The sequence below is a fragment of the Enoplosus armatus genome, chromosome 11 (genome assembly GCF_043641665.1).
Source record: "Enoplosus armatus isolate fEnoArm2 chromosome 11, fEnoArm2.hap1, whole genome shotgun sequence".
Classification (NCBI taxonomy): Eukaryota; Metazoa; Chordata; class Actinopteri; order Centrarchiformes; family Enoplosidae; genus Enoplosus; species Enoplosus armatus.
In genome coordinates, this window is record NC_092190.1 from 20,085,599 (window position 1) to 20,098,468 (window position 12,870).

Below are 12,870 nucleotides of genomic sequence, written 5' to 3' on the forward strand. Positions count from 1 at the left end.
TGAGTTTCACAGAGACAGAGCTATCCCCTCATGCACCTGCACTAAGACCGACTGAGTGACACTGCTGCCAGACAGTCAAGTCAAGTATCTCAGCTGCAGTCTGTCATGATGTCAAAAAGGGATGGTCAGCAGGATTCAATAAAACACTCAACTTCACAACATCAATGAAATGACCTCACTGTCTATATCCCAAGAATGCTTTAATACACTGATCCTAAAAATGTCCCTGTTGGCTGGAGGCATCGTGGCATGGCAACGAGTTTGCTAGCTGCACTAAAAGTCCCCCTGTGACAGACAGAGAGGAAATGAAAAGGCCCTTCAAAGGCTTTTGGGAATGGCCATGACCAGCCAGGGACGCCACTGAGGAGCAGTGCTCCTAGACATGGCCGAGACTTTGTCATACCTTCTTATAAATTACTTTGTCTCTCTTTTGGGGAAAAAAGACAGTGTCTGACCTAAAAAGATGATATTTTAAGCCCTTTTCTCCCTTTCATAACAAGCCCAGTATACAGGTTGTGGCTGTTGCACTGTTCTATATACAAGTATTGGGTTTGAATGTGCACACAATGAACACAAATAAGATGCCACCACAACAACCCCTCCCCATATTAGTGAGACAACATTTGTCCTCTTATGTTTCAATTTGATGGGATTCCCATCAAATTCCCAGTGGTTTGATAGAAGTTGTATTCCCAACTTCTATCAAACCACTGGGAATCCTCTATGAGCTCACCCACACATAGGATGCATAGGTGTGCATTTTCCAAACAGACAGTTATGTAACAAGCGTACATACACTGAAATGTATGTGGAACTCACCCAGTCCACGATGAGTATTTTACTGACATTGAGCCTCTGCTGCAGAAGCTTGGCTGCTATGGCGACTGAGTTGAAGTAACAGAAGCCCCTGAATGTAGACAGAGAGAGAATGGACAGTAACAACACTGACATTAAAGTATATCAACATTGGTGTCTGTTGTGCAGAAATTAAGCAGAAGCTTTAATATGTGCATATACACAAGAATATCACAACACAGAGTGCAAGCTGTCCAAAAGGACGAGGCTAACAAAGCTTTTCAAGAGAAGTGAGGGAGGAGGACATGTAAGGAAAATGTTGTTCCAAATGGAATTGAATTTAAGGGAAAATTAAAACATGGAGACATTTCTGGTAAAGTTGCTGTGATACATGCTAGATCTGATCTTTCTCTTGGTCAAATTTTCAGTTTACTTACATAGGCGTGCTCTCCTCAGCGTGGTGTCCAGGTGGTCGAACTACAGCGAAACCATTCTGTCAGGGTCATTCACACACAGCAACAGTTACAGTTACATAAACCATCAAGGTCCATGGAAGTCGGTTGAGTCTGATCTTAAACTTGCTCGCTTTAATCTAATGACACTATTGCTCTCTCTTTGAGAGTCTGAGGGGTCACATATCTACCAGCCCCCTTGGTGTCACCATTGGGTTGCATAACAAAAACATGTCATGAAAACACCACAAAAAAAAGAAAATACATAAATTAAAAGCAAAATAAACTTAATGACCTCATTTCTACAATATGTATTCAATACCAAACCTAATCCTCTCGCAATCATTATTCTTCAAACAAATGTCACCATGCCTTAGCTCAAGATTTAAAACAGTTTCTCAGAGGCAAGCGTGTGCGTACGCACACACAGAAACAGATGCTTACATCGGGTCAGTTAAGGGGAGCTTTGTTAAGGCAGGGACCTGCAGGACTCTGTTTTTGGGGCTCCCACTGCTATGTGGGGACATTAGATAGATGTTCAGGCTGATGTAGAGCGAGGCAGGCTGGCCTAATGATGTTGAGTCAGCTGCTGCAGATTAGCAGCCAGCAGGGAGTTTATTGTAGAGACAACTGCCTCAGCTGGTTTGAGGACACTCCGTTAGAGCAGGCTGCATAATACAGTATGTACGTAGATGTATGAGAGACAAGGGAAGGTGGATTGTTTCTCTATGTGGGGGGAAAATAACAATGGATTAAAATAGACATGGGGAGAGAAATAGAAAGCAACAGATGGAGAGGCAGACGCGTGAGTGTGTGCGTGGAGCAGATTTATGGCATTCTGTGGAGCGTTCAGAGAGTTGTTGGTGCAGGTGGAATTTGACTGTAGAGGATCCTCAGAGGACCATCTGCATGTGTGTAAGCACGTGTGTACGTGCATGAGCATGTGCACACATGTGCATGTATGTGTTAAGATCAGGTTAAGCTGAGGGCAAGTCAATACCTGTGAACTTTAACCCTAGTTGAAGCAAGTCCATATTATTCATGTTTCAGTTAAGTTTAGTGTTTTTCCTGCTGGCGTGTGTGATCCATTTGATTTTCCTTTTAAGCTCTGATACTAGCAATCACACAGGGTACTGTATAGAAAGACCAGACCATTATTCCACTATAGTAATAATGCCCACATGTAGAAAAGGTATTGAATGCTTGCACATATAGGCTAGCCAAAAACCATGCGGGTATTAACATGGCGTGCTACTGTCTCTCAGAGGAATGCCATTAGTCTGTGGTAAGTTGGTGCTAAGCTAACGTTAAGAGCGACGGCTGCACTGCAGGTGGCTGCGGTGTAATACTAATAAAGCAGGCCTGTTAGTGGGGACTGTAGGCTTTTGCAGTGCCCGTGCGCCGGGCCTCCCTGCTGGGTTCAAACAGTAAGCAGCCATTGCCACAGACGCAGGAAGGCTGGCTGGTGGGCAAGGCATGGGGGGGGGTGGGGATGTCTGTCTGGAAGGTGCTAACGAGACTTTGGGATGAATGGTTCTGGAGGGAGGTTTGGAGGTGTGGATGGATAGTACATAACAAGGTTTGATTAATCCATTGGCAATATTCTCAAATAGACATTGATTTAATCACCCATGTGCACAGAGCATTAGCTCTGCCTCGTTCTCCCTGTGAAGCTATGTGGCAGTCTGAAATGTAACTCAGCTGGAAAATGGAACAAGGCAGTCAAACCTGACAAGCAGACTGAAATTAAAACCTTCAAAGTTGTAGTCATAGACTTATTTTGGTGGGGTCCATCTGAGCTTTGTTTCATGTCGGCTCCATCTTAAAGGTTATTAAATGCTAGACATGACAAACACACATCCTTTATTCATTCCAATCCCGAAAAAATAAAGCCCAGCAAACAGATATTTCACTCAACAAAGCGTCCGAACGAACCTTCAGTTCTCCTGATGCTACTTTGAAGACCAGCTCCACCACCGAGCCGACGGCCAGACGAGCTGCACTGGATGAATGGACCTCATTCCAAATGGTGTCGCTGTCCACCTGCAAACACAAACACAAACACGCATGCAGTCATCTGCTGTTTGTATCATGTTTTTAAAAAGGCAAAAATATGCAACTTGTACTGTTTTCCATTTATTCAGGGATATTTGATGGTGCGGTTTATAGTTCTTCAGTGTGACAGCAATTGGAAAGCTATGAGGACATTGGAAGTCATTTAGCTTGTGTCATTTCAGAGCTTCAAAGTTGGTCTTTGAAAGTGGCAGTTTGGGGACTGCTGGAAAATGTTTTCACTTAAATGGAGAAAAAACAATAGAGAGAGAAACTGTGAGGCAGTAACATATATTTAGAAGCTTACTCATACAGACAAATGGTCAAACATGCACATACTAGAACAGCATCAATTCTGAACATCTATTTCAGCACAATGGAAGGAGCAGATGTAAGAAAACTGTGTTTTAAGCTGTTCATCAATACATATAGTTGAAAATGTTAAACATTTTCTAATTCATGTGTATGTTTGGAAATGTATTCGTTTGCCAATATGTTGACAAATCAATGTATAAATACAATAAAGATCACTTTACTTATTGATGTTTACATCTGATATAAAGTCCAGTATGAAAAATCTAAAATGAGAACAGCACCAAATGTAAAGATACTGGAAATATTCTCTATTGGTGGTTTACTGCTGATTTACGAGTCAGGATAGAAACAAACTGAAAATCAAAGCAAGGTGCAACTCAGTGATAAGATTTATAAGATCCAAACTGGAGTCAAATTAAGTTCTATTCTGCATTTATTTATTTATTTTATAGAGGGAAAATAAGATTTCAGGATTGACTGTATGATTGTATATGTGTGTGTGTGTGTGTGTGTGTGTGTGTTTGAGTATGTTCAGACATAGGGCCACCATTCAGCGGTCAGGCCTGATTAATGCTGAGGCACGCTTGGCCCTCAGCCCCAATCACAACAGTACACCCACACAAACATGCGCACACACACACACACACACACACACACACACACACACACACACACACACACACACAAGCCAAATGGACCACGATATTCTATGTGATTGATTGTAAGCAGGGCCGCGCATAGGATAACATACACACCCTCCATCAGGCATGGCAGATACTGCAGGCAGATGGAGCACACGATAAACACAAGAGAGAAGAAGCTGGCAGAGGAAAAGAAGAAAAGGAAGGTCTGTGTGTCAGTGTGCTTGAACTGTACACATGTGGGGAGCGGCCCATGCCAGAGCTCTAGCGAGGCTTTCTGATGTAAACCCGAGGCTCTTCCACTTTGAATATGTTAACTTTAACCTGCCAGTCACCCGCTCCGTCAGACAGCTGCCTTTTCATCCACACTGACGGCCTTTCAGTCCATCAACTGGCCGACCTTTCAGTCCGTTAACCCCAGCCACCCGGTCAGCCCCTCCGTCCTTCAGCCAGTCAGTGTGTTAAGCGACTCAACAGCTTTTCGGCCAGTCGGCCCACTTTCCTCTTGTCTCCAGTGATCAAGGCTGGAGGAGGACCCCATAATAACATCCACAGGGAAGAAAATGTCTCTTTTTAAGTTGTGCCAAGAAAGACTTTGTCAAGAAATAAAACTGTGGTGCATTTACCATAGACTAAAAACTGAAAAAGGAGAGAGTGAGGAGGTATAGAGAGTGTTGTTGATGGAGCTGAATGTGAAGGGAGACAAACAGGGAGTAAGTGGAAGACACCATGCAGTAGCTGAGTCAGTGATTGATTGAGCGAGCGAGCAAATGAAGAGCCAAGTGAGTGAGTGAATGGGAAACTGAATCATATATACGAGTCAGGTTAATGAGCACAAACAGATGCTGTTCTAAAAGCAGCATGTGGAGACTGAGTGGTTTATTATTTCCCATGTTGATGTTAGTTTTGCCTCAAGCCAGGAGTGAGACATCAGCTAGTCAGGAAAAAGTGAAAGGGAAGGTGTGTGTGTGTGTGTGTGTGTGTGTGTGTTTGCATGTGTGTGTCAGAGGTAGAAAAGAGCGGGAACGTGCTGGTATGACGGAATGATGGTTCTCCACAGGCTGACAGCCTAATTTCAGCCCCCTTCCTCTGTAAATGCATATGTGTGTGTGTGACTTGTATGTGTGTGTGTGTATGACAGGAAGACAACAATTTAGCCCCATTTGCCATTATAAAGAGCAGAACAGAGCAGCGCAAAGCCTGGGCTCTTCTTGTTCCCACCGCAGCAGCAGCAGCAGCAGCAGCAAGCCCCAAGGGAGGGTAGAAGGGTATGGATGACATGCAAAAGAGTTGGAGATGTAGAGCAGGTAAAGGGCAATGTAGGCATAGGAGTATGGGTGCTGGAAATCCTCAGCATTGTGAAAGATACAACAACAACACACACACACACACACACACACACACACTCACGCAGGTGTGAGACTGTTCTAATCATATCCGTTTCAAAAGACAGCACTTCCAACTCTGACCAACCATCTAAATCATTGCCTTAGCACACAAACATCCCCAAACACACTGCTATGCACACAAACAAAAACATACCCCCCACCGTACCAATGCACACACACATACATACACACACATACACAGCTCGTATACTGAAAACATCTGGTTATAATTACAAACACGGCGGAAAGGCAAGCAACAGCTTTTGTTGCCTCTGGTCCTTGAGGGGCGGTGTGTGTGTGTGTGTGTGTGTGTGTGTGTGTGTGTGTGTGTGTGTGTGTGTGTGTGTGTGTTGTTTGGTGGAACAAGAACAAATGGGACCATTATTTAAGCAGGGGGCAGAGAGAGAGTGGGCGCAGGGATACACAGTTATTATACTACTATTTGATGATGCTGAAACTATGCTTATTGGTTTCATTACAAAGTCAGATGCAGCAGTGCCAGTGGGGTATTGATTAGATTAACACGATGTTGTAAAAACCCAACAGTCTATTACAACAATTTTCCACTGAATAAACCAGCGTGACTAACACTGGCAATTTCCAAGCAATTTCAGGCACACAAATTACCGATATAATTAATCACATAGTGAATATTTGTAAAATGACTTAAGCAGGACTTTATGAATACAACAATAAGTGACTTACCCCTATGCCTCCGCATGGTAACCTCACGAACATGGGACTCACTGAACCTGAGACAGAAAGACAGGAATTGAGAATTTGAAAGAGTAATAGAGAAAGAAAAAAGAAAAAAGGTTATCAGGCGAAGAGGCAACTTTCTGGACTCACAGGCGCAAACGGGTGCATGACCCCTGAAACTGAGCATTTGACTCTCTGACCTAATCTAACAGCGAGAGTATACAGGGGCATGCTTTAATTGGGCGAGGTGAAGGGAAGAAAAGTGTCTCATTGCCCTGATAATCAAACCCTCTCCCTCTTCAGGGGAATCAAGACTTTGGGCCAGAAAGAGATCGGTTTTGTCACAGAAAATGGAACTGAATGGACAGAAAACCCGTCTGGAAATTGCTATTTCCTCTAAATGACAAAACCTCTGTTCAAACTGCACACAAAACTTTTTATTTTAAACAGATCAAACGTTCTCTATTGCTTTTGAATTTGAATTCGAACTGACTGCTTACCCTATTAATGTGTTTTTCAAGAAATGTTTCAATGTAAAAACTTAACTGCCCAAATTTTCAAAACATTAAACTAATCTCAATCCTGTGCTGACAACTGGATTAGCGTACAGTTTCCTGAGTACAACAGCAGACCTCTGCGGCTCAATGGGCAGGACGTGGCATTACCAAGGGGAGGGGTCCAAGTCTCATTCAGCCACCCACTAACATGCTGAAAATACATGTGCTCAACAGTGACAAAAAGAAACAATCCCTGACCAGATATTTAATACAGTGTCGATGACTACTTTAATCCCTGACCAGTTGCCACCTTTACATTTCCACTTTCTTCCTCTGCATTTTCATTTTTTGAGTGTGAAGAAAAACCACCTGTATGCTGAACCTGACACAGGAGTATCTGGTAATTCTCCTGTGTAAGCAGTAATAATACGGGGAATTTATGTCTCCACTGGAATGAAAGCTAAGATGACCACTGGGGTTTGCACACACACACACACACACACACACACACACACACACAAGCACACACACACACACACACACACACACACACACACACACACAGACTGCCTTGGCTACACCTGCACTTACAGCCACAAAGGCCAGACCTAAGTGACTAAGCAGCCTGTGCCCCTTTTAGCTAACAAGCTTCAGCGGGTCCTCACTTCATCGTAACACCTCCAGGACTTTACTGGATTATCAGATTCCTTTAACAGACGCTGCAGATTCACGGGGGACTTAGTCTGAGATTTGGTCTGCTGAAACGGACGGTTACTTAATACTTAATGTTGCATATATACATGTAAATTTATATGTACAGTGTGTTGTTTGTATTAAACTGCATCTGTGCACTGAATCTTTGGCCCATTGTGCTTGTAACCTGTGTGTAAAGTACTGTGAGACATTTAAGTATTACTATTTAAGTGTCAAAGCTTCCACATTTTAGCAGACTAAGATTAAGCAGGTTGACAACTGCATGGGTGACAGTCAGATTGCCTAGAAAACTATACTGAAGCTGCTAGATTTGTAATGAGTGTTTGTGTGAATTTGTGCGCGTGTATTGTAGTGTATTGTATGTCTTACAGTCTAGTTTCTGCCGCAGTGGGTTGGTACCGTACAGCAGGACGTGGGCTTCGGAGTGGACTGTCTGTAACTCCTCCAGTGAGGCCTTCCTGCCACGGATACACTGGTCACAGAGCAGGATAGAGGAGAAGACACATATAGAAAGAGACGACAGAGGCAAGTTATGTATTTGCTTAAAACTCTGTGCCCTCCATCCAAACTGCCATAGTCACCCAAGAAGACGGCAAGGACAGAGTAAAGTGCTGCATGAAGGTGGTCACATCGTCCTGCACCCATGAAGAACGTGTCTGCATGTGTAAATGAGAATTTCAAGCCACAACCTCAAAATACGTTGTTTGTATTGGTAAAGCCAAGTGTCAAGGGAAAATGGCTACATACTGCCCCCTTCAGGTCATAATGACAACCTGCTCTGTAGAGTTGAATAGTCGCACGTTTTACACTTTTAACCTTTGAATCATTTTTTCAAAAGTAAGACTTTTTTTAACAGAGACAAAGAAACAACAGTACAGAACAGGTACACATGGAGGAGAGAAGACAAAACACCACATTGCTCAGTGTGCAGTGTAATGAGGTGATGTGGCATTTGTATAAAAACCACACTTACATACTTACATTAGTTACTTTATGCACGACCCCTAAATCAATGTCAGTTACTGAGAGTGAGAATTAATCAGTTTGTTTAATTCTCTCCACTGTTGTTGATGATGATGATGCTGATGATACTGTGTATGAGCCGTACTATAACCATATTCCATGATTTTACAGGAAGATGGAGAAATGCAGCGTACACACTGCAATTTCGATGAAGGAGGAAGAACGGAATCGCACCAAATCAATTAGGCATATTTTTGATACCTGACAGGTCAGGATAATTCAAGTCTATTAGGCTTTATCTATTGTTTTTATATACTGTATATTATATCTGTTCAACTCTATGTCTGTAATGTTACATCCATTGGGCCATACCTCTGTGGTCAAGTGTCACTGTGGCCTTACCTCGCAGTGAGCCCTGAGGCCTGTTTCCTGTAGTCGGGACCAGATACTCTGGATGCGGCCAGCGTGCTCTGGATGACTGGTGGTGTTACCGCACATACACTGGTGCTTCTGCATCAAAGAGTCATACACCAGACCTGGGACATACAAACACCATCACACACAGTTTCAGAGCATATATATTTCTGACAACAAGGACAGGAAGACTTGTCCCAACATGACTCCAATAATCACACCAGAGATCTTGTGTGATCATGTATTGCACCTGCTTCATCAGAAACAAAAGGTCATGTGGAGAGGGTCCAGAGAGATAAGGTGATTCTGTACAGTAAATCACATGTGTAGTGGTTTATATTGTCGGGGGGCCCAGAACACCTAGCAGCAGCATGGTGCCTATACACAGCCACTGTATGTTGGCTCATCCTGCTGTGTGCTTCCAGGAATCAACAGAATGAAAGTGTGTTTCTAGATCGCTGCCACACCAATAAATGACACACCAATAAAAAGCCACATTTCCATATTTTAGCTGCGTTTTTCAACAGACCTGTAGTAAATCGAGGCTTGGCAGGCGGCTCCATGGGGAAGGAGGCGGAGGCCGGAGATGACTGAGCCCTGGAGAGGGGGCGATGTCCAGCGAAACTGACTGATAACCCCGCTGCTTCCATGGAGGCTTGGTAGTTCCTCAACTGGTGGATCCGCTGCTGCTCTAACAGCAGAGCCTGCTGCTCACACAAACACACAAACAAACACAGACTGACATGTACTGGACTGGACTTTTTCTCTTGCCACAAGATGGCACTAGATACTTGCATACACCAAGCTGCTGTAATACACCATGTCGGGTGCATTTATAAGTGTTGGTATTATGTTACATAGTGACATAGAGGTTTTCTGTTCTGTACAGCGATCACACGACAACACCACATAAATATGGTAATATGGCAAGGAAATCAGTCAGACATTTAAATGACAGGTTATTAACCTAGACACCAGTTCATGTGAGCCTTCAAAGACTATACTTAACTCTGTCTTGTGAAAGGATAATAGATACTATTAATCTAAAACCAGTTTATTTTCAACTTGACTTCACATAATGATTACCCTCTTCATGTGATTATTATGGGAGCAGCCTAGAACACTTGACCAATAACGACAAAACAGCAAGTGTCAAATCCATTTTTAGAACATGTACTCATCAATGGTTTCATTTGGAAAATGACTCATGTAATCACATGGAAACTTTACCTAAGTATCTGTATATACCCGAGTTAAATATTTGGGTGATCTTTCCACTCAAAAGTGTGTCTCACCAAGCGATCCTGTTGTTCAATTCTGATGGGCGTGTCCGCTTACACTATGGGCGCCATGGCGACAGTGAGAGGAGTGCCTGATTGAATTTGGCTGAGCGGACAGCAGGGATGGGCTAGACAGATGAGGACACGGTGTCCTGACTGGGTGTGCATGTGAGTGTGTGTGTGTGTGAGAAATATAGAGATAGAGGATGTTGTATGCCTCCATGGACAACTAACACAAAATCTGAGACTCTGTGTGCAATAGAGGGTTTTTGTGTAGGTGTACAGAACGTATTTTGAAAGCATGAGAATTGTCCATATGGAGTCGTGCTGGGGAGTAGTGTGGAGGAGGTACACATGCCCTAAGCTGTTTATAAAAAACAAACTACTCTGCATTAGTAGAACATGTGTAGTGTGTGTTTTGCATGACTTAGGGAAAGCTTAAAATGCCAGAGAGTCGGCCGGACGGACAGTCAGGAAGGATCGAATGTAGAGTGTAATGTTTCAGTCGGTCACTACTAGCTCCATCTGTCACTGCCGTCAGATAGTTCTTATTCATTCTCCTTAAAAAAAATACCCTACAACATTTAGGTAACCAGTGAAATATATTCCTCCATAGTTTCTAGTCACTTTGAACCTGAATGCACTATACGACAACTACTACACTATACATACAAGAATGACATTTGCAAGCATATCAGTTTCATCTTCTTCCTTCTTTTCGTTTTTACTCGGGGCTTAAACCAGATGAAACTTGTGGAATCTGCATTTTAACTGACTCTAATTTCCATCATTCACTCTTTATCTCGCTGTGCTCCTCCTTCTCTTCTCTCCATATCTTCTATCTGTCTATCATTTTTCCTCTTCCTGCTTTTCTCTGCTCTCCTACTCCCACCTGCACCCGTCCTTCACTTCCTCCACACCCCGCATCCTTACCTGTCGGAACAGGAAGTCCTGCTCGACCTGCCTCTCCCTCTGCTCCCTCTCGTCCTGCTCTTGGGGGTCTGGGGGCTCCTGCTTGATGACCAGCCCTCGCAGAGGCCCCGTCTCCTGCACAGACGTAGAGGAGGAGGAGGAGGACGAGGAAGAGAGCCCCTGGTGCTCCCTGAGTTCCTCTTCCGTCTCCTCTGGGTGACTCTGGTGCTGCCTGGCCGGACCTGAGGCACTGGAGCCTGCAGCCGAGACCTGATCGCTGGGCTTGGACATGATCTAGGGGACGAGAAGAGAAGTTCAGGTGAGGGGTTTTACAGAGCTTTGCCATGATTGGAGTTCTGATTTCCACTGGGTCATGCATGTTTTAAATAAACAAAATCATGGAACACGCTCAGATAAAAGATGTCCAGTCAATATTGAGGAGTGAACTGATATTGGTATGAGATATAGACTGCAAATAGCCCACCCCAATCCCTGGTGGAAATCATGTCCTTGGACACTGTTTTATGTCCCATTAAGAGAAATTAAAGATCAAAGTTTCAGAAAACAAGAATCAATCAGGACAAAAAGGGAACTTTAGCATCAACAACATAAGAAAAAAGGGGAGAGAAGACTTCCCTTCTTAACTGAGAGAACATCAGGGATGACACACAACCTGCGTCCACTGAAGATGTTTTTCATTCCAAAAATAGCTAACTGATCAGTTCAAGTACAAAAGAAAAATGTAAAAGACCTTCAGTGTAACCAAACAAAAACTAACTTTAGCCAGGTACTTGGTGTTCACATGGAGATAAACTGGACCTGTACTCTGAACTCTCATTGGTTATTTATTTATTTAAAAACTCCTCAAAGACTCTAATCTCCATGACTGAATTCACATACAGGTAGTTAAACTTTACTGCACTTGGGCCTGAACAAGAAGGAGAAAGCTGAGCAAAGGACATGAGGGAGAAAGAGAGGAAGAATTGTAGAGGGGCGATTGTGGGAATCTTGTTGTGGCAGCTGTCCCTGTCCCTGTCGTCAAAGACCTCAACCTTGATGTGTAGGTCATGATTGGAGTGGACCACTGTTTGTGCAGGGAACACATACACACACACAGAGACACACACACAAAGACACACACACACTTGGCTGGCATATTGCCCAGGGAACAGTCCATTGACGTCAGAGAGCAGGCTCTTGCCTCATCCCAGTCCCTCTTCTCCAAACAAACTCAAAACACTCGTCCAATCCTGCCGCACGGATCCTCGCTCTCCCTCTCTCTCTTGTTTTGCTCTCTTTCTCTCCTTCCAGCCCTCCTTTATAACAGAGGAAATAGCTGCTGGGATATGAACCATTTGAGGACAGACACGACACAAGCCTGTTGAATCAGTTGGAAAAGCAGGGGGTGGAGACAAACACAGAAACACTTGACACTAGTTAACTCTAGCTGTCACTATCTGTCTTTCTCTCGCACACACACTTCCAAAACAATATCATGTAAGTGAGTGTACCCCAGTACTGCCTTAGCTGTCTCAGGTAATTAATGCGAGGCAGCAGGCTCGGGTTGGAACTGTTTCAAGATTCTTTCAATCCTTTCTTCGCTGCCAACTTGTCTGACTGTTAAAGCCAGATTTTAAGTGAGCAGGAAGGGCCCCTTTTCATTGCTGACTTGACTGAAAAATGTGCACAAGGAAAAGAAGGCAGGCAGTGGATGATTCATGTTCTACAAAGTGGTGGATGTCCAGTGG

General features: G+C 43.7%; 1 protein-coding gene across 1 annotated transcript in view; it reads right to left on the reverse strand.

Moving 5' to 3' along the window:
• The window catches only part of hdac4 (histone deacetylase 4), a 46,433-nt gene that overhangs the window by 18,303 nt on the left and 15,260 nt on the right, over positions 1 to 12,870 (reverse strand). The window contains exons 11-18 of the mRNA XM_070914056.1: positions 11,144 to 11,416; positions 9,460 to 9,637; positions 8,919 to 9,052; positions 7,923 to 8,025; positions 6,349 to 6,395; positions 3,183 to 3,290; positions 1,233 to 1,288; positions 820 to 907 (exon numbers count right to left, since the gene is read on the reverse strand). Coding sequence (XP_070770157.1) covers positions 820 to 907; positions 1,233 to 1,288; positions 3,183 to 3,290; positions 6,349 to 6,395; positions 7,923 to 8,025; positions 8,919 to 9,052; positions 9,460 to 9,637; positions 11,144 to 11,416 — 987 coding nt within the window. The remainder of the gene's footprint in view (positions 1 to 819; positions 908 to 1,232; positions 1,289 to 3,182; positions 3,291 to 6,348; positions 6,396 to 7,922; positions 8,026 to 8,918; positions 9,053 to 9,459; positions 9,638 to 11,143; positions 11,417 to 12,870) is intronic.